The sequence below is a fragment of the Tenrec ecaudatus genome, chromosome 12, assembly GCF_050624435.1.
Source record: "Tenrec ecaudatus isolate mTenEca1 chromosome 12, mTenEca1.hap1, whole genome shotgun sequence".
Lineage (NCBI taxonomy): Eukaryota > Metazoa > Chordata > Mammalia > Afrosoricida > Tenrecidae > Tenrec > Tenrec ecaudatus.
The window spans coordinates 61,762,383-61,785,039 of record NC_134541.1 but is presented as its reverse complement, the minus strand read 5'-3'; the positions used below and the strand labels follow the sequence as shown (position 1 = coordinate 61,785,039).

Genomic DNA, 22,657 nt, shown 5'->3' with positions numbered 1-22,657 from the left:
AGAAAAAAAATTTTTTTCAGTAGTAACCCTGAGTACAAAGAAGAAAATATTCTAAAATTGATTGTGGTAGATTGTTTAGCTTCTTGATATGACTGAACTACTGAATTGTATGGTATGTACATGAAGTGGCAATAAAACTGTTGAATAAAACAGACTTCTTGAAATCCTTTACAGTAATGGTTAATACTGGTGGCAGTCAGGCAAGAAACAAACTTCTAAATACAAGGTCAACAGGTCAAACCCACCAGCAACTCCAAGGGAGAAGGATGAGGTTTTCTGCTCCCATAAAGATTTATACAGCTGCCCGTGTGATCATGAAGTGTCCATGGGATCAGGTATCGGGCATCAGAGACCCAGAACAAAAAATCAGATCAATGTGAATGAGAGGGAGTGCAGAGTGGAGACCCAAAGCCCATCTGTAGACAATTGGACATCCCCTTACAGAAGGGTCACAAGGAAGAGACCAGCCAGTCAGTGTGCAGTATCAAACATGTAACTTTCCTCTAGTTCTTTAATACTTCTCCCCCCCGCCCCCACTGTCATGACCCCAATTCTACCTTATAAAGCTGGCTAGACCAGAGCATGTACACTGGTATAGATGAGAGCTGGAAACACAGGGAATCCAGGACAGATAAACCCCTCAGGACCAATAAGGAGAGAAGCGATACCAGGAGGTTAAGGTAAGGGGAAAGTAGGGGGAGAAAAGTGGGAACTGATCCCAATGATTGACATATAACTCTCTCCCAGGGGGATGGACAACTGAAAAATGGGTGAAGGGATATATCGGTCAGTATAAGACATGAAAAAATAATGGTTTATAAATTATCAAGGGTTCCTGAGGGAGGGAGGGGAAAAATGAGGGCTCAAGTAGAAAGAAAATGTTTTGAAAATGATGCTGGCAACAAATGTACAAATGTGCTTGACACAATGGATGGATTGCAATAAGACCTAAAAGAACCCCCAATAAAATGATTGGGGAAAAAAAAGATTTATAAAGCTACAGAAACCCTATATAGGATTGCTACTAGAATCGGAATAGACTCAATGGCAATGTCTTGTTTCGTATTGTGGGGTGGTGGTGCACAGGTGACATGCAAAGCAATGTTATTGTCCAGGAGCTCCAACATCTTAGGTTAAACTTGGACATAAGAACACAAAATAGCTTTCATCTCTCTGGTCCTTAATAACTCCTGCTCTAGTACCCCAACCCACTAGTATCCTCCTCATGGTAACACAAAGCTCTTGAACTAAATCATATGGTGGCTTATAACCTTACTATAGGTCACTTATCTTCAGAGTAAAGTTAAAAACCTCTTTGCTCACCCCCACCACCATGACCCCAGTGATGCCTCTCACTTTGGATTAGCTGGAGCATGTACACAGCTGTAGATAAGAGATAAAAGCTCAGGACATACACAACCCAGGAGCAGGAATGGGCCAGATGGAAAGGGTGAAAGGGAGGGCAGGTAGGAAGGAAAGAAGGGGGAAATGATCAACTCACAACCACACTCATCCCTCCAGGGGAGAGAACAATGGAAACCATGCGGGGAGGGAGACGATGGTTGGTGAGAGACATGAAAATAATAATTTATAATCTACCAAGGGGTCATGGGGGAGGAGGGGTTAAAAAAGAGGAGCTGATATCAAGGGCTCATTAGAAAGTAGCTGTCTAGAAAATAATGGCAACATATGTATAACTATGCCTGATACAAGTGATGCATGGACTGTAATAAGCATTGCAAGAGCTCTCAATAAAATTATTTTAAAAAATCAAAATAAAAACCAAAACAAAACTTCTTTGTAGCACAAAGAGACCTTATTCCAAGTAATTCCCCAAATATGTCATAATCTGTCAGCACTGCGCTTTTGCACATTTGACTTCCTCTATTTGCCTACTTTTGTTTCTAGCTAATACCTACTCAGATTTCAAAATGCAATCTCACCTCCAGCAGGAAGTGGATTAGTTAGGTACTTTTCTATACAGAATAGAAGCCTCTTCACTTCACTGTTTACATGTCTATTTTCAATCTCTTCTTTTCCAAAATAGACTGAACTCCTAGAGGGCAAGGGATTCAAGAACAATGAACTTTGTTTTGACTCCTTTGAATCCTTCAAAGCTTTCAAAAACTACATTTCTAGATCGGTCTTGAATTCTCGGCGTTGTTCAATCATTCACTGGAGTGCGCATTAAACATTGGGAGAGATATAATTATCAGAGAATTGCAATGGGTGATAGAATAATAGTAAAGGGCTAGTGGTCAGGACTAGAGGTTAGGCAAGGTTTTTCTGAGAAATCAACACTTAAGATAGTCGTTTGAAAGCCCAGAAGTAGTCAATAAAGTAAAAATTGGAAGGAAAGCATTTGAGGGAATGGCCCTAAAGCAGAGGGGACGTCTAAAAACCAGGAACAAATCGGAAACATCTCACAACTAGATTAATGTAGCTAGAATGCAGTATGCGAGAGTGGGAATGATCTGGAGGGAGTTAAGCAGGAGTCTTATCAAGCAGGACATTGTGAGAGAAAGATGAGGCTTCTCTTAAAGATTTATAAAATCTTGGATACCCAATATTGGGTTGATATGAATAAAAAGTTACTTGTTGTTAGAAGGCTTATTGGCTTACTGCTTTACAAATCAATATCCTCCCGACTTTGTTAGAAATATCATGTTGCCTGCTGTGCAGGGAATGGACCTGGAGCAGGGAGGGATGAAATGAAGTTAGTTTGTAGACGTTGGCAATAATCAAGACAAAAACCAAAAAGGTAGTGATCTGCATTTGAGCAGCTGTAATACAGAAGGGGTAAAAATAGACAGATTAAGTATGTTTGGGAGGAAGAATGGGCAGTATTTGCTGAAGAATTAAACATGGGGGAGAATGGGAAGTGCTGCGGGAAAGGATGATCAAGAATAATTTCCAGAGGCTTTGGTTGGATTAAATTGGTGGCACAAATTGGAATGGATAACAATTCTGTTGACTGAAATGAAATGGAAAAGATGGAGGAGCAGGATTTGGAGGGGGGGGGGGGGTTTAGAAATCAAAAATTCTGTTTTTACTATATCTAAAAGGTCCCTTGTATATGTATGTAGAAATATCAAATATTAAGTTGGCAGCGCCAATGTGGAGATAACAACTTGGATTCCCAAGTATGAAGGAGTATATAGATCAGGGTTTAGCAAAGATTTCTTGTTGCAGGTCAGACAAATATTTTTGGTCTTGTGTGTCATACTCGGTTGCAATTATTGAATGCTGCCAACTTAGTGCAAAAGGGCCCACAGAATATACAAACAAATGAGCAGGGTTATCTTCTAATAAAACTATTTACAAATATACTTCCAGAAAAAACACAGCCATACGAAGGGCATTTATACCTTAACAGTGGTCTGAGGGGCTTAAAGAAAAAAGGAGGAAAGTGATACTGATGTGGACTTGGAGTCTTGTGACTAACAAGTTCACTTCAAACAATAACACACACACACACAATACTACATACGATCTACATTAAAGGGATATTTGGACGCCTGAAAATAAAAATACATACTACTGATATACAGCAAAAAAACACACAACAACAACAACAACAAAAAAAAGGGCATTTATAGAGGTCTAAATAAAGGCATGTACATATATTTATATATGAGGATGGGGAGATAGATCTATGTGCAGATATTTATAGGTTTAGTATTAAGGCAGCAGATGGACATTGGGCCTCCACTCAAGTACTCCCTCAATGCAAGAATACTTTGTTCTATTAAACTGGCATTCCATGATGCTCACCTTCCCGGCATAATCGCTGAAGACAAAGTGGGTGCATAAGCAAATGTGGTGAAGAAAGCTGATGGTGTCCGGGCTATCAAAAAATATAGCATCTGGGGTCTTAAAGGTTTGACGGTAAAAAAGCAGCCATCTAGCTCAGAAGCAACAAAGCCCACATGGAAGAAGCACACCAGCCTGTGTGATCACGAGGTGCCGAATGAGGGGGGAGTGCAGAGTAGGGACCTAAAGCCCATATCTGTAGGCAACTGGACATCCCCTTACGGAAAGGTTGAGGGGACGAGCCAGTCAGGGTGCAGTGTAGCAACGATGAAACCTACAACTTTCCTCTACTTCCTAAATGCTTCCCCACCAACCCCAATCATGATCCCAATTCTACCTTACGAATTCGGCTAGAACAGATAAGAACTGGAAACACAGGGAATACAGGACGGATGATTCCTTCAGGACCAGTGCTGAGAGAGGCAATACTGGGAGGGTGGGGTAGAAAGGGGAAAGAGAATACAGGGATCTACATATAACCTCCTTCCTGGGGGGTGGACAACAGAAAAGTGGGTGAAGGGAGGCATCAGACAGTATGATATGATAAAATAGTAATTTATATATTATCAAGGGTTCATGAGGGAGGGGGTTAAAATGAGGAGCTGATGCCAGGGGCTTAAGTGGAGAGCAAATGTTTGGAGAATGATGAGGATACCGAATGTAAAAATGTGCTCTGCACAATTGATGTTGTATGGATTGTGATGAGTTGTATGAGCCCCTAATAAAATGATAAAAAATACAAAAAAAACCCAAATGAGTATAAAGTACAATATACAAAAATCTTTAGGACAATGAGTGAAGCAAAAGCAGCATGCAGAAGGCCATTCATAGAAATAAGTGCATACATAAAAATAAGAAATAAAAGGAACCCAAATCAACATCTTAATCTGATATCTACAAGTAGAATAAGAGCAGCAAAATAAATCCTTGGACACTTGATAGAAACAAACAGTAAAGAACAGAAATAAATATATGTAAAAAAAACAATGGGAAAAAAACCAGTAAGAAAAGAAGTTGTTACTTTAAAAGAATTAAGAAAACAGACAACTCTCTGGCAAATTTAACAAGAGGTAAATATTATGAATAATAAATGAAATGGGTGTCATAACAACAGAACTAACCACAATAAACAAAGGTAATCACAACATTATGAAGGACTACAGTAAATTTTAAAATGGAGGAGAAATGGACAAATTTCTAGAAGCACATTACCTATACAGTACAAATTTACCACAGATTGATAAAAATCATTTTTTAAAATTATATCATGATCAAATGGATTTGTTAGGTATGTAGGGATGTTTTTCAATATTAGTAAAATAATCTAGGCAATCTACCATATAAATAAATCCAAAGAAAAGTACTCTTTGATTATATTAATTGATGCAGAAAGGGCATTTGACAAAAATCCAACATCCTTTTTGATAAAAGCATTCCATAACAGAAGGGAAATTCCTCAATGTACTAAATGGCATATACACGAAACCAATGGCAAGAAACTAAAAGCCTTCTCCCTCTGAATGGGTAACAGACAGGGATGCCCTTTTATCACCACTTTTATTCAATATAGTCTGGAAATCCTAGTCAAACTATTAGACATCACAAAGAAATAAAAGGCATCCAGATCACAAAGAAGTAATAAAATTGTTTGCAAATGACATGATTTTATATATAGTAGATTTGATAGGAAATTTGCTGGAACTGATTGAAAAATTTGGCAATGTAGCAGGGTATAAGATAAACATACAAAAATTAATAGGATCCCTGTATATTAAGGAAGAAAACTCTGAAAAGGAAATTTGAAAAAAGTAACATTTATAATAGCCACCCAACAATGAAATACTTAGAAATAAATTACAAAACACTACGACAAGAAGCCAAGGGAGGCAAACCTGAAACAATCTATAAATATAATGCAATTCTGATGCAAATCCTAGCCCTATTGTTCAAAGAAACAGAAAAACTAAAACTTCCTATATTGCTACAGTAGTTATAACATGGTATCAGTGCAACAAGATATGCAGCATCGCTGAATCAGAATTTTCCTATCAAGAATAGAGAACCTAGAAACAAGACCAAGCACCTAGAAACACCTGATTTTTGATAAAGGACTGAAATGCATAAAATGGGGAAGAAATAGTCCTTTTAATAAGTGGTGTTGAAAAAAGTCAGACATCCATCTGCAAAATGAAACAGGATCCATACCTACCATCACAGAAAAAAGCAAAAAAGATGATTTAAAGACTTAATGTAAACTAAAGAATTATAACACTTATAAACGGGACTTAAGAGCTTTAATATAAGCTATAAATACAGTATCAACACAATAAAAAAACACCCATTACTACAGAAGACAAAATAGAGGTCTAAAAATAGGACCCGTATGTACATTAAAGAGTAAAAGGAGAATCTATATACTATGGAATAATTTTTGGCAATGATTTAACAGATAAAGGGCTAATATCTAAAATTTATAGAAAAGTACATCATCATCAATAAGAAAAATATGAATGATCCAATTAAAAGACATGAACAGACAATTCATCAAAAATGATTGTCAGGGAAGGCAACAAACACGAAGGCTTACAATCACTTGCTATTAAGAGAAATGCAAATTGAAACTATGATGAGGTACCATCTCACACATCCACTGATAGCAAATTAAAAAAAATATATCAAAAACAGAAAATAACAAACATTGGACATGATGTTGAGTGATTGGAACCCTCATTCTGAAAATTCTCTGGTGGGCTGCTGAAGTGTGCAGCCACTATGAAAAGTGGATCTTTAAACAAATGTGCATGAAGCACAGGACGACTCAGCAAACTTTACTTAGCACTTACCCCCCAAAGAAAACACAAACAGAAATATGTACGCTCGGGTGCAGCAACAGCAGAAAGATGCAAACAGCCAGAACGCAGGTGTGTGGAGTGACAGGCAGACACGAGTGAGCACCTGCAATGGAGCACTATGCACCCCTAGAGTTCAGTGTGCTAGCTGTCAGACAGCTCACAGCGTGGGCTAATTTGGAAATGTTATCCTCAGCAAAGTTAGCGACTCTCATGAAGACAAATATACCATGAGATCAGTATGGTAAAAGAAAAATCAGACATAGTGCTTTTCACAGTAAAAGAAGCAGACTTTTATGGTTAGAAGGAGGCCAGAGAGAAGGGAGTGGGCAATAAATAAATCAAAAAGAGACAAAAGGACACTTAAAGGTTGCATACATTACTTTTGAGCTTTAGCTCAGTCAAATGACCACCCAGGTGATAAAGAAAGTCCCAAACAAATGACAGCCCCAGGTATCCCTTCAGCTCCCACTCTACAGATGCATCGCAGGATTCTCCTCAGCCCCCATCCCACAGTAAAATGAATAAATTAAAAATGTACAAAGATAGGTAATGGGCTGGAATTGTCCCGTGTTTCAGTTTACTGACCTGATACACTATTTAATATATCTAATTTATAATGCTACTACTTAAATACACCAGAAAGTGTACAATAGCTCAGTTCCATAAAAAAAATTCTCCTATAAATCCCAGAAATCCCTAAATTCAAAATGTTCTAATTTAGAGTTATAAGCATGACCCTTACAAGATAAGTACATACGATGTTAGTACTAACCGGTCATCATCATCTGCATGGACATTAGTGCTAGAAGTGCTCTGAAGTGTTGGTAACCCCTCGGTGACACCTTCATCTACTGAGCCTGTAAATAAAAATGGACACTGTCAGTGCTTTGTGTAAATAAAGACCAGAAATTAATCACCAGATTCATCTCCAAGCCACAAACACATCCTAATGTAGGGCATCAAAAGTTTGAAGGGGAAAAAACCCCACTATCTTTCAATTCCACATCCCCCCCCCAAAAAAAAACATTTAGAAGCCCCCTTGTATATCTTGAATTATTTGCCAGACGTGATGTTATATAGTGTTTTAGAGTGTTACCTTCTGGGATCTTAAAAGAAATCACATATAAGACAAGAGCCTTACATTACTTCTTATATTCTTTTAGAAATATTTGATACATTTCAGAAAACAAGCAGAACAAGACCACTCTAAACTACAAAGATCAATTAGAAATAAGTCTCACAACTTACAGGAAAGACAATTTTAAAAACTTGCTTTATTGTGAAATATACCCTTTGTGATGTAATTTAAGAAATTGAGAGCTATCAAGCAAAAAAAGAGAAAATTGTCACTATCCTAGAAGTCATTTATTCTTTTCTCATCATAACCCCTCCACTCCCCTAATATGTAGCATCATCCCTTTTATGACAATCATCCTCCTTTAAAAAAATTAGCTTTATTTCACATATATGTGCCCACAAACTAAGGGACGGTTTTCATTAGAACATAGCCAAGCACAGCCTAGAGCTGCTTTCAACTACAGTTGCAGAATTGAGTAGCTGTGGTCACAAGAGAAACCATACAAAGACTAAAATATTTCTAACTGACCCTGTAAGGTAAAGTTTGCTGACCCTGGCCTAAACAGCTTACGTCTGAGTCAGAAGAAACTTCACTGAATTTAACTTATTTAAATGGATTTATATTGTATGCATTCTTAGTCTTGCTTCAATGTTGTAGATTCATCCAAGTATCTCACAGGTAGGGGAAGCTTGATCATATCACTGTTGTGTATGAGTAATAATTTATCCATTTTACTTAAAAAATCATTTTACTGGGGGCTCCTACAACTCTTATCACAATCCATACATACATCCACTGTGTCAAGCACATTTGTACACTTGTTGCCATTGTCATTCTCAAAAGATTTTCTTTCTACTTGAGTATCACCTCATCTTCCCCCTCCCTCCCTCACCCTCTCTCCCTCATGAACCCTTGATAATTTATAAATTATTACTTTTTCATGTCTTACATTGACCGTTGTCTCCTTTCACCTACTTTTCTGTTGTCCGTCCCCCAGGGAGGGGGTTATATGTAGATCATTGTGATCAGTTCCGCCTTTCTACCCCACCTTCCCCTCTGGTTATGCTACTCTCATTATTGGTCCTGAGGGGTTTATCTGTTCTGGATTCCCTGTGTTTCCAGCTCTTCTCTGTACCAGTGTACATGTACTGGTCTAGCCAGATTTGTAAGGTAGAATTGGGATCATGCTAGTGGAGGGTAGGAAGCATTAACTAGAGGGAAGTTGTATGTTTCATCAGTGCTGTACTGCACCCATTTTACTCTTAATGAATATTTGAGTCTTAGGTTGTTATGATCAGTACTGTTATATTTTTGCAAAAGTAACTGAATGCTCACATACACACTTTTGTGCTACAATATACACTTAGGAGTGAAATTGCTAGTCTTAAAATATGCGATTCTTCAACTTTACCAGAAAATTCTGAACAGTTTTCCAAAGTGATTGTACTACACTTAAAATATTACCAGGCTTGTACAAGTTATTTTTTCTTTACATCCTCACAAACACGACAATATCATTTTTTAATGCCAATCTGGTGGGTATGTAATATTTCACTGTGGTTTGTATTTACTTTGCTTTGTTATTGAAGTTGAGTAACTTTACATGTATTTATTGAACCTTCTGCTTTGAAATGTCTGTTTATATATTACTATTAATTGTCTGCTTTTTCATTTTAAGAACTCTTTACATAGCCATGTTATACATGTATCTTCCACCTCTTATGGTTTCTTTCCTGGTTGTTGATAATCGCACATTTAAAAATAGGACGGATGGGTAAAGGGAGATGTCGGATGGTGTAAGATATGACAAAATAATAATTTATAAATTATCAAGGGTTCATGGGGGAGGGTGGAGTGTAAAATGAGGAGCTGATGACACCAAGGGCTCAAGTAGAAAGCAAATGTTTTGAGAATGATGATGGCAACATATGTATAAATGTGCTTGACACAATGGATGTATGTATGCATTGTGATAAGAGTTGTAGGAGCCCCCAATAAAATGACTTTAAAAAGGGGGGTGCTGAATTGTCCCTCTCAGAAGGACCACATGGTACGGATGATAAATCCAGGGTGCAGTATAGCATTGATGAAGTACATATCTAGTCTCTAGTTCTTTAATATTTCTTCCCTTTACTTTTATAGTTTTGTTTTCCTTCATTAATCATGTTAGATTTGTGTATGTTCATTTGTATAATTAAGATCATTTGATACATGAAAGCTAAGAGAGATAATGCTTCAGAAATAGTAACAGGAGTAATGGTTCCCTGATGGAACGGGAAGTGAGGGGAGAGGGGAAGGGAGAAGGAGCAGCTGATAGCATTGATGACTGTATAATTCCACTTGAGGGGAGCAAACAACAGAACTGTTCATAAATGTATATATTTGACAGTGTGGGATGCGGCAAAAAAAAGGTTTGGGGGTGGGGGTGGTGAAAGGGATAGAGAGGAGCTAATATCAAGGAGATCAAGAGGAAATAAAATGATTTGAAATGTAATGTAGTAACACTTGTACAATATCAGTTGATGTGATTTAACTATAGAGTGTTATGTTACCAAGAGCTCCCAATAAAATGATAAAAAGTAAAAATGGTACAGAATTGATGAATTTTTTTCTACCATAGTTTCTAATTTTTATTCATTTTTTTAAAATCTCACATCTCAAATTAACTTAAGAAAGATCAATGGTTTTTTTCCATTCAGATTTTCTTTCAAATTGATCTGGAATTAAAAAAATCATTTTATTGGGGGCTTGTACAACTCTTATCACAATCCATACATACAGCCATTTTGTCAAACACATTTGTACATATGCTGCCATCATCATTCTCAAAATACTTGCTCTCTACTTGAGCCCTTGGTATCAGCTCATTTTTCTCCCTCCCTTCCCACTCCCTCATGAACCCTTGATAATTTAGAAATTATTATTTTGTCCTATCTTACACCATCCGCTGTCTCCCTTCAGCCACTTTTCTGTTGTCTGTCACGATCTGGAATTGATTTTATGATTCATTATATCCAACATGCTTATTGAAGTCTGTTTTACCCTTCACGTGCCACATATCAAGTGAAAGTTAAGTGTATAGACCTGTTTCCAGGAGATTAATCCTATCGACTGGGACTTACTTACATTAATGTCAATTTTTAGCTACAATTATATAAGGAATCCTTATATCAAGGTAAAGCAAGTCCCTTTATCTTCATTTGCTTAATGAGAATCTTGGTTATTCTTGGTCCTTTCCATTTCTGTACACATTTCTGAATCAACTTGTTGACGGTATAAGCGATAACAATTATTACAACTTTCCTATTAACTTTTGATGGTTAGTCACATTAGAAATTATAGCACGTCATCAAAGTCTAATTAAAACCTTTACTTCCTCCTGGATAACAAAAAGATATTAGAATATTTAAACTTCATTTCCCACCTACTCCCAACAAACGTACAACTTAGAAATAATCTGATACTTTACTTTGATTAAGCTCCACTAGACTTTTTCTAAAAAGTAATATTCATTCACTTCTTTCCTTCTTGTATTAGACCTTCCTCCTAGGCTGACTTCTTCCTGAAGTTCACCTTAAAGAGTTTTCTTTAGCAATTATTTGCTGATGTGAATTTTCTATCTTGAAAATAACTATTACCATATACACTCGAGTATAAAAGCCAACCTGAATATCAGCCGAGGCACCTAATTTTACCACAAAACTGCATTAAAAATGTGCTGAAAAACTTGACTTATACACGGTACCTTCTTTAAGACACTCACTGTATGTAGAAATCTATATTGACAGTTATTTTTAAAATATCAAGGATATCATTCCAATTATTAAGTTCTTTTGAAGATAACTGCCATTTTCTGTTTTCGTTTATTTTATATGTTTTCTATATATTTAGATTTGTATTTCTTGGCTAGTCTCTAATCTATGAACTGGTACCTTTCATGAACTTAGGAAAACCCTCATTCTTTTCTTCTCCACAACGTCTGCTGTACTGTGGTGGTTGATGTGCTGCAGTGAAGCTGGAAGCGTTGTCACTGGGATTCCACATGCCAGCAGGGTCATCCAGAAGAAAGAGGTTTCAGTGGAGCTTCCAGACAATGAACAAACTATGAAGAAACCAGGTCACTTTGGAGAAATTTGCCACTGAAAACCTTACGCACAGCATGAAAACAATGTCAGACACTAAAGGCCCAATGAAAAGAAAGAGGAGTGCCAGAAGACGAGCCCTTTAGGTCAGAAGACACTCAAAATATGATTGAGGAAGAGCTGCCTTCTCAGTGTAAAGTCAATCATAATGACATGAAGGGAGTAAAGGCTATGGGAGGAAAGCCTTTGGGACCTTCATTTGCTGATGGGGAATGGCTCAAAATGAGACAAACAGCTGCAAAAATATACTAATAATTAGAACTTGGATTCTATGAAGTATGAATCTAGGAAATTTGGAAGTTGTCAAAAATGAAATAGAATACATATAGATATCCTAGATACTACTGAGATGAAATGGAATAGTATTAACCATTTTGAATCAGAAAATCATATGATTACTATGCTGGCAGTGACACAATCAAGGAGTCTCTCTGAATGAACATTTCAAGGTCTATCTTGAAGTACAATGCTGCCTGTGACAGGATTATATCTATCTGCCTTCAAGGAAATCCAATCACTAAGATTATTCAAATTTATGTACCAAAAGCTAGTGATGCAGAAATGGAAGATTTCCACCAATATCTTCAGTCCAAAATTGAGCAAACATGCAATCAAGATGCACTGACAACTATTGGTTAATGCAATGCAAACACTGGAGACAAAGAACAGTAGTTAGAAAACATGGTTTTAGCGATAGAAACAAAGCTGGAGCTCATATGATAGAATTTTGCAAGACCAGTGACATTCATAACAAATACCTTTTTCCAATTAGACACATGAACTTCTTCAGATGAAAAAAACAAACAAAAAAATGGACTACATCTTTGAGAAGAGATGAAGGAGTAGCTCAATATCAGCAGTTACAAAATGAGCCCAGGCATCCCGTGATGGTTAGCTTCCCAACATGATCACCGAAAACAAAATGGGAGCATAAGGAAATGTGGTGAAGAAAGCTGATGATGCTCGGCTATCAAAAGATATAGCATCTTGGGGTCTTAAAGGCTTGAAGATGAGCAAGCTGAGAAGCAACAAAGTCCACATGGAAGAAGCACACCAGTCTATGTGATCATGAGGTGTTTATGGGATCAGGTATCAGGCATCAAAGACCCAAAACAAAAAATCAGATCAATGTGAATGAGGGGGAGTGTGGAGTGGACCCCAAAGTCTATCTGTAAAAAATTGAACATCCCCTTACAGAAGGGTCACAGGAAGAGACAGTCAGGGTGCAGTAGAGCACAGATGAAACATACAACTTTCCTCTAGTTCTTTAATGCTTCCTTCCCCCACCCCCCATCATGACTCCAATTCTACCTTACAAATCTGGCTAGACCAGATTTACACGGTATAGATAAGAGCTGGAAACAAAGGAAATCCAGGAAAGATCAACCCCTCAGGACTGATAATGAGAGTAGTGATACCAGGAGGGAAAGAGGGGGAACTGATCAAGTGATCTACATAACCCCCTCCCAGGGGGACGGACAACAGAAAAATGGGTAAAGGGAGACATCGGTCAGTGTAAGACATGAAAAAATAAAGAGTAATTTATAAATTATCAAGGGTGAGAAGCAACAAAGCCCACATGGAAGAAGCACGCCAGCCTGTCTAATCATGAAGACATCAAAGACCCAGAACAAAAAAATTATATCACTGTGAATGAGGGGGAGTATGGAGTGGAGACTCAAAGCCCATCTGTAGGCAATTGGACATCCCCTTACAGAAGAGTCGTGGGGGAGATGAGCCAGTCAGGGTACAGTATAGCAGTACTGAAACACAAATTTCCTCTACTTCTTTAATGCTTCCTCCCCTCACTATTGTAACCCCAATTCTACCTTCAAATCAAGCTAGACCAGAGGATGTACACTGGTACAGATAAGAGCTGAAAACACAGGGAATCCAGGACAAATAAACCCCTTAGGACCAATAGTGAGAGTAGCAATACCAGGAGGGTAAGGGGAAAGTGGGGGAGACGGGGAGGGGGGAGGGAACAGGGGAACTGATCACAATGATGTACATATAACCCAGGGGGACGGACAACAGAAAAGTGGGTGAAGGGAAACATTGGTCAGTATAAGACATGACAAAATAATAATTTATAAATTATCAAGGATTCATGAGGGATGGAGGGTGGGGAAAAATGAGGAGATGAATCAAGGGCTCATGTAGAAAGAAAATGTTTTGAGAATGATGATGGCATCAAATGTACACGTGCTTGACACATGGATGGATGGATTGTGATAAGAGCTGTGCAAGCCCCTAATAAAGTGATTTTTTTAAAAATGAGGCCAGGAGCGGACTGTGGAACAGAACACTCATTGCTCCCATGCACGTTCAGGTTGAGGCTGAAGAATATTAATTAAGTCAATGAGAGTCAAAATATGACCTTGTGTATATCCCATATGAATCTTGGGAACATCTCAATAACAGATTTGAGCCACTGAATATTACTGATATTAAGACCTGAGGAGATAAGGAATGACATCAAGTACATTATAAATGAAGAAAGAAAAAGGTCAATAAAAAGGAGAAAGACTGGATCTCAGAGGAGACTCTGAAACTTAATCATAGAGTAGCTAAAGACAATGGAAATAATGAAGTAAAAGAGATGATCTGAGAATTTCAAGGAGCAGCTCTAGAAGACAACATAAAAAATAATGAAATGTGCATAACTAGGTTGTTAGAAAATCAAAAGGGAAGACGACCCAATATTTCTTAAACTGAGAGAACTAAAAAAAAAATTTTAAAAAAAATCAAGACTCGAGTTTCAACAGTGAAAGATTTTTTGAATAATATATCTAAGGTTGCAGAAAGCATCAAAAGATCGAGTAACTATTCAGTCACTGTACCAAAAAGAACTAGTCAACATTCCACCATTTCAGGTGGCAGCACATGAACAAGAACCAATGGTGCTGAAGGAAGAAGTTCAAGCTGCGCAGAGGGGCACTGGCCAAGAACAAGGGTCCAAGAATTGGACGATCAACTGAAATGTCCCAATGAGCTGGTAAAGCACTGGGACCACTCATCTATGCAAGGAAATTGGGAAGATAGCTACTTGTCTAACTGATGGAAGAGATCTGTATTTACACCCATTCCAAAGAAAGGTGACACAATGCTCAAATTATGAAATAAATATCACATGCAAGTAAAATTCTGCAGAAGATCCTCCCCAACAAGATCATCCCAACAACCATTGTAGCAGTACACCGACAAGGAGCTGCTAGAGGTCAGGCCAATTCAGAAGAGTATGTGGACCAAGGCATATCACTGTTGTTATCAGATGGATCTTGGCAGAAAGCAAAGAATACTAAAAAGATGTTTACTTGTGTTTTACTGACTATGACAAAGCATCTGACTGTATGGATCATAAAAAACTACAAATAGCTTTGAAGAATGTTAATTCCAGAATTCACTGTTCTCATGCGGAACCTATACATGGATCAAAGAGGTAGTTGTATGAACAGAGTAAGTGAACACTGCATGGTTTAGGACCAATAAAAGGTGTGTCAGGATTGTATCCTCTCACATACTTACTCAATCTGTAAGCTGAAGAAATCATCAGACAAGTTGAATTACTTGAAGAATGTGGTAACAGGATTGGAGGATGGCTAATTAACAACCTGAGCTATGCAGTTGGCATAACCTGGCCAGCAGACAGTGAAGATTGATGTCATTTGCTGATGAAGATCAAGGATCACAGCCTTCAGTGTGGATTACAACTCAATGTAAAGAAAACCAATATCCTCACAACTAAACCAAGAGGTAACATCATGATGAGAAAAGACTGAAGTTGCCAAGGCTTTTGTCTTGCTTGGATGTACAATCAATACTCATGGGGGCAGCAATCAAAAGAGCAAAGAATGCATCACATTGGGTAAATCTGTTGCTCAAGATCCCTTTAAAGGGTTGAAAAGCAGGAAGTTATTACATAGAGGAGTCAGACTCAAGCCATGATATTTTTAACTATCTCATATCCTTGTGAAAGTTGGACACTGAATAAGGAAGGCTGAAGGATCAATGCGTTCAATTATGCGGCAGGTGAAGAACACTGAGAGTACCATGGACTGTCAAAAGAACAAATCTGTCAATGAAGAAGTATTGCCAGAATGCGACTGAGAGGCAGGGATGGTGAGACAAGTCTCACATACTTTGGGTATGTTGTCCAGAAACCAGGCCCTGCAGAAGGCTATCATGCTGGGTTGAGGGGCAGTGAAAAAGAGGAAGACCCTCAACATGATGGAATGACACAGTGACTACAATAATGGGCTCCAATGAATAATTGTGAGGATGACACAGGACGGACCAGGGGTGTTCATTGTGCTGTACTTGATGGCACCTAAGAACAGCTATTCTCCTTTTATGACTGGTATAAAATTTCTATGCTATATTTTTTCACTGTTTCTTCCACAACTCTTATCCTCTTCTGCACTATAATCTCAGGTAGTATCTTCTGACTCATCAGTTCTTCCTTTAGTCCAATACAATGCTAAAACATTAAGTGTTTAAAACTTTTGCTACCTATGAGACTTTCTAGCTGAGTCATGGTGGTGTAGTGATTACGAGTTGGGCTGCTAAATGCAAGGTCAGCAGTTGGAAACCACCTGCTAGTCCTCTGGAGAAAGATGGGGCTTTCTACTCCCATGAGAGTAAAGTCTTGAAAACTCAAGACAGGTCTCCCTGTTCTATCGGGTTACACTGAGTTGGCATTGACTCCATGACACTAGCCCTGAACTTGGACAAGAGTTTGCAATTTCTCTTCTCTACAAGTTCTCTTCAATTTTCTTCCTTCTTTAAACATAGTCAGCACTTTTTGTTTCTGTCTGAAAACTCTTGCCAACTGGTTTCTGCTACCTGTTCTGATTTTTGTTTTTACCTTGCTACGTTTTCACTTGTCTTTGTTTCTTTGGTTATTTTTGACAGTGGTTATTGTCCTTAAACATTATTTTTCAAGGATATGCTGAGGTTAGAAATCAACATATACTATTCCCAAGCTCTAGATGTGCTTTTGCTAGATTCCTGGAGGAGCACAATCCGACAGGGACCACGCCAAAACAAATTTATTGTATGAGATTCCTTGGCCTATTCACACTAAGTAAAAACAAGAGGTTACTCTATAGCAGGTCTTACCTACAGTCATGGCCTCACAAGGCATTCTTTTGGTCTGTCTACTGCCAAAGGGAATTAGGAGTGTAGCATCTTTATCTGGTGGGATAGCCTTCTAGATAATATGTGGAGCTATTTAAGACTTTAAAAATTTTGACATGTCTTGGGACCTTTGATTTTATTTCCCACTCTGAGATGATGAATCAAAGTCTATGCTGTTTAAGCAAATGTCCTAAAGGCAAAGCTTAGGGTTCAGGTTATCTTCCTAAATTTAACTTGCTATTTCCCACCTTCATTTCAGCCGTTGAAACTTTTTTTTACAGATTGTTTTTAAACACCTAGACCTTTAGTTGGTCTTAATGGGAAGACAGAGACAAACCACCTACCTTGTTTACTCATTGGGTAACTGAATTCTGCCGATTTCTTCATGTACACAATTAAGTTGAGTTGCACCAAATAAACAACCTGCGCTCCTAAAGTCTTTTCCATTTAACACAATACATCCACACAAATACACCCATTCTTCACTTATTGACTATCTTGTAAGATGCCATGTTGTATTTACAACACTAACTATCCTACTATCCAACATTAATGAAGTATGTGTAGTAGTAACAAACCCCAAAGAGGTGAGATAAGAGTCAAGATAGTTGTAATGGCTAAAGTTACGTGTCAACTTGGCTGGATTATGATTCTCATTGATTTGGCAGTTTTGTAATGATATAATTTGGTAGCTACATAATGATGTGGTACATCATCTAGCTTTTGTGATCCAAAGTAGGTACCCTTCATTTTCATATAGCACCAAATTCTGCATAATAACCCAGTCTTTAGAACCTAACCATGTCAACAGGTGAAGAATGGATGTAAATTTCAATGAGTGTTAAAACATACTAACTATAGCTGGATAAGAGCTTATCCACCAGCACTACAATATATTTAGTAAATGTCAGTCATTGATAGACATGATAAAATTTCCTCCGATGTGATTGTATAGAATACTTGATTTTTTTCCTCAGGAACATTTAAATTAGCTAACATTAGGAAAAAATTTCCACATGAGAGTTCCATAGTTTAATCTAATCTCTTCTAAGGCATCCAAACATATTTTATAATATGTGCTTAAAATTTTATGAAAGGGTTCCATGTTGCATTGCCTTGTGAAATAAAAATACCACCCAACTCACAGCATCCCAGGAAGAGAGTGAAACTGTCCACTGGGTTTCCAAAACTGCTATCTTTCCAGTCAGCCTGCCACACCCTTCGGAGGAGCAGTGGCAGGTTGGAACCTCCGGCTTTTTGAGTAGTAGCCAAGTGTTTTAACCACAGTGCCACCAGGACTCCTAAATAAATACAATTTATTTTTTGTTTCTTGGTGAATCACAGTATTAAAAAAAATCATCAAAAACCAATTACACAATATTCTACTATCCTGATGATTCACTCGCTTTTCAAAGGAGAACTCTGTATACTTCTAATCTGAAACCACATTCCCTTTTCTTACTTGTGCTGCTCCCAGCACTTATTACTGGTGTATGATTAGCATCTCTCTGTGCCTTTGTTTGTTTTGCTTACAATCAAATGACACTTATGTTTTCCCTATCAACCTATCCCACCTGATTTATCCTTGTAAATCCAGATGTGGGTGAGAACCAGATAATGTTGTATTTTGTTTAATAACGGCTCAATTGTCAATATCTTTCCATTCTTACTTTTTTTTCTTTCAAAAAGAGAATAAACACTAATATTTTAATCTGTCCTGGTACAAAACTGGAAAAATCTTAATTTCTAAACTTGGTCACCTAAGGAAATAAAATTCCATTTTCTACTGGTTCTAAATTGGAGTGCACACATTAAAACGCATAGGAAAGGCCTTGCAAAAGAGGTCTGGAAGTGTGATTAGGACAGGCCAAGAAGATTTACCGAATAGGTATCTGCTTCTCACTATCAGGCTGGTTATCCTAGTCCTAGGAGGTGATGGAATCTTGGTGTGGTGGGAAAAAATAAAACATAACACCATGCTATCTTGGATTCAATCTAGAATCATCAAGGGTTTGCTGAAAAACAGGATAAAAATGAAATGAAGTCCTGACACATACATGGACACATGGATAACCCTAATAACATTATGCCAAGTGAAACCAGTCACAAAGGAGCAAATGTTACATAGCCCCACTGGCGTGAAATACCTCCAATGGGAAAAGGTATAGAGACCTAAGTTCACCAGGAGCATGAGGAGAGTGAGAATCACTGCTTAGGGGGCACTAAGGTTCTTTGAATTATTATATAAACATTAAGAAATGGATGGAGGAGATTACTGCCTAACATGATAAAAAATGACATGGCAAATTTTGTGTTATAGTTTTGTCATGCCCCCACCCCCAAGATAATTTAAAAGAACTACACTAGAGTACAAGATAATATAACATAGCCAATTTTCTCTTATAATTATCCATTTATATACAAAAATGTTCATTAAACCTTGACTTTGAGTTTCCAAAGTTGATAAAGGTTGAAAAAATAAGATACCTCACCCCTCCCCTCACCAAATCCATGGCTATTATTAAAAGCTAAAAATTAAAACAACTCCATGCTAACTGAAGCAACTGTTTAAGATTTATCCATATGCCTACAACCTATCAACAAAAAGGCTTAGATTAAAAACCCACTTTAAAAACTGGCACATAATGTGAATAGCTACTTATAAAAAATAAAAGATATACTAATGGTCAATAAATCCTAAGAAAAAAATGGGTGTAAGTCAAATTATTACTACAAATCATGGAAACATTTATTAAAAATAACAAAATGTGAAACTATTGTTTCTTGACATTTTACCTCGGTCTATAACTGGCGAAGACAGCGTTTCCATCTCTGTAACACTTCCCCCAAAGAATTCTGTGTTCTTCAATTTATACCATGTCAAAACCCAGCAGTTCGAGCATTCTCAAGGAACTCAAATTGTGTCCCTTTGAAAAGTGCTGAGTTTTGAGAATAGAGAAGTCTGATGGGGCAAGATAAAGGCTACGGCGTGGATGAGGTAAGGCTTTCCAACAAAACTCTTGCAGAATGAACAAGTGCATTGTAATGATAGGGAGGAAAATTCCGTAGTGCAACTTTCCTGGCCTTTATCACACCAATGCAGCTTTCAATTTTCTTAAAACCTCTTCATAATAAGCTCCTGTGACCATTCTGTGTCTTCTGAGATAGATTACTTCTTCAGAATTCCCCAAAAGCCAGTCACGCTAACTTTCATAGCTGAACTGCCTTGCAATGATTGGCACTAGATCACTTCTGAGGCCATCGCTTTGGCTTTTTCTTTGAAGGCACCCTAAGACACATGCATCAGTGACAAAAAAAAAAAGTACATATGGAGGTGTGTGATAGTGAAAGGTCTGGATATTACTAGTGTACAAGCTATTGTCCTGGTTTAAAAAAAAATGGAATTGCCATGGCCTGCCAAAAGGAAAAAACAAATGTTTTGGAAAAAGTACAGCCAGAATGCTCCTTAGAAAGAAGGATGGAAAGATGAGATAGTTTATTGGCCTAACGTACTTTAGACTTGTTGCCAGCAGAGCGCAGTCCCTGGAGGAGGACATAATGCTTGGTAGAGAGGGCAGGGAAAAAGAGGAAGGTCCATCAATAAGATGGATGGACACAGTGGCTCCAACAATGGGCTCAAACATAAGAACAATTGTGAGGATGGTGCAGCGTCTCATTCTACTGCTCATAAGGCGACTAGGAGTCACAACTGACTTGTGGCACCTAACAGTTGTGGTCCCTGAGTTAAAGTGCTTAATTACTTGCTGAAAGGTTGGTGGTCCGCAGAATAAGGATGTGGCAATCTATTCCTGTAAAGATTCCGTCTTTTGGAACTCTATGATGCTCACTCTCCCGACACAACGGCTGGAGTCAAAGTGGGTGAACAAGTAAATGTGGTGAAGAAAGCTGATGGTGCCCGGCTATCAAAAGAGATAGTGTCTGGGGTCTTAAAGGTTTGAAGGTGAACAAGCGGCCATCTAGCTCAGAAGCAAAAAAGCCCACATGGAAGAAGCACACCGGCCAGTGCAATCACGAGGTGCCAAGGGACCAGGTATAAGGCATCATGCAAAAAAAAAACAAACACGATATAAGTGTGTGTATGTATGTGTATATATGTGTATATGTATATATATACCATATTAAATGAAGGGGGAAGTGCAGAGTGGAGACCCAAGGCCCAAGTGTCGGCCAATGGAGATCCCCTCATAGAGGGGTTTAGGAGAGGAGATGGGTTAATTAGGGTGCGAGGTAGTACCGATGAAGAACACAGCTTTCCCCCAGATCCTGGATGCTTCCTCCCCCCAACTACCATGATCCGAATTCTACCTTGCAGGCCTGGATAGGACAGAGGCTGTACACTGGTACATATGAGGGTTGGAGGTACAGGGAATCCAGGGTGGATGATACCTTCAGGACCAAGGGTGTGAGGGACGATGCTGGGAGAGTGGAGGGTGAGTGGGTTGGAAAGGGGGAACTGATTACAAGGATCCACATGTGACCTCTTCCCTGGGAGAGGGACAGCAGAGAGGGGGGAAGGGAGACTCCGGATAGGGCAAGATATGACAAAATAACGATGTATAAATTACCAAGGGCACATGAGGGAGGGGGGAAAGGGGAGGGAGGGGGAAAAAAAAAGAGGACCTGATGCAAGGGGCTTAAGTGGAGAGCAAATGCCTTGAGAATGATTGGGGCAGGGAATGTATGGATGTGCTTTATACAATTGATGTATGTAAGTATGGATAGTGATAAGAGTTGTATGAGTCCCTAATAAAATGTAAAAAAAGAAAAGAGGAGAAAAAAATGATTAGGGCAAAGACTGTACAGATGTGCTTTATACAATTGATGTATGTATATGTATGAACTGTGATAAGAATTGTATGAGCCCCAATAAATTTTTAAAAAGAAAAAAGATTCCGTCTTGCATACCTTATGGGTACCCTATAAAATCATCATGAATTGGGATGTACTCTATGGCAGTGGGTTTGGTTTGGACGGTCATTTAAATTCTTCAAAAGTATCTCAGCCCGTATTCACAGCTATGACTTTTAGTGGTTAATTTAGGGTCAAAACACAAGAAATTAACAAAAGTAATATGGCCCTCCTGGTTTTCCAATCTTTCCATCTTTTAGAGAAATTCTCCCTATTATTCTTAGTTTGAGTTTCTCTTCTCACTTCCTAACACTGAGTACAGCTATTTCTCAAACATCAGTCTTTTGGTTTTGGCATACAAGTATGTTGTATAGTTGAGTTGATTCCAACTCATAGTAGCCCTTAGGACAGAACAGAGCTGTCTTCTAGGGTTTCCTGGCTTGCAATCTTTATGTGAGCAGATTGCCAGATCTTTTCTCCCCTAGCACTGCAGGTGGGTTTCAACTGACTACTGGGTGAGCAACTGAGCGCTAAACGGTTGTGCCATCAGAGCTCCTGGTAGAAATATATTTTCCCCTATTGACAGCTAATCTGCTACTGCTTAACCAAAAACACAAAACAAAAAACCAAACCAAGTCTCACATTGTTAATTTTTTTGTTCTAATCTTCCCATTCCGGCCTTTCAACTGCTTTGTGGTACATTACTTAATCCAAGGATAATTCAGATAGAATTAGTCTTTTTGATATGTTAAAACTGAGTTACC

General features: G+C 38.2%; 1 protein-coding gene across 7 annotated transcripts in view; it reads right to left on the bottom strand.

Annotated features, from left to right (window-relative positions):
* ZBTB44 (zinc finger and BTB domain containing 44) overlaps positions 1–22,657 on the bottom strand; it is a 75,355-nt gene that overhangs the window by 11,720 nt on the left and 40,978 nt on the right. For all 7 annotated transcript variants that reach the window (XM_075564073.1, XM_075564076.1, XM_075564074.1 and 4 more), the window contains one exon: positions 7,438–7,522. In XM_075564073.1, coding sequence (XP_075420188.1) covers positions 7,438–7,522 — 85 coding nt within the window. The remainder of the gene's footprint in view (positions 1–7,437; positions 7,523–22,657) is intronic.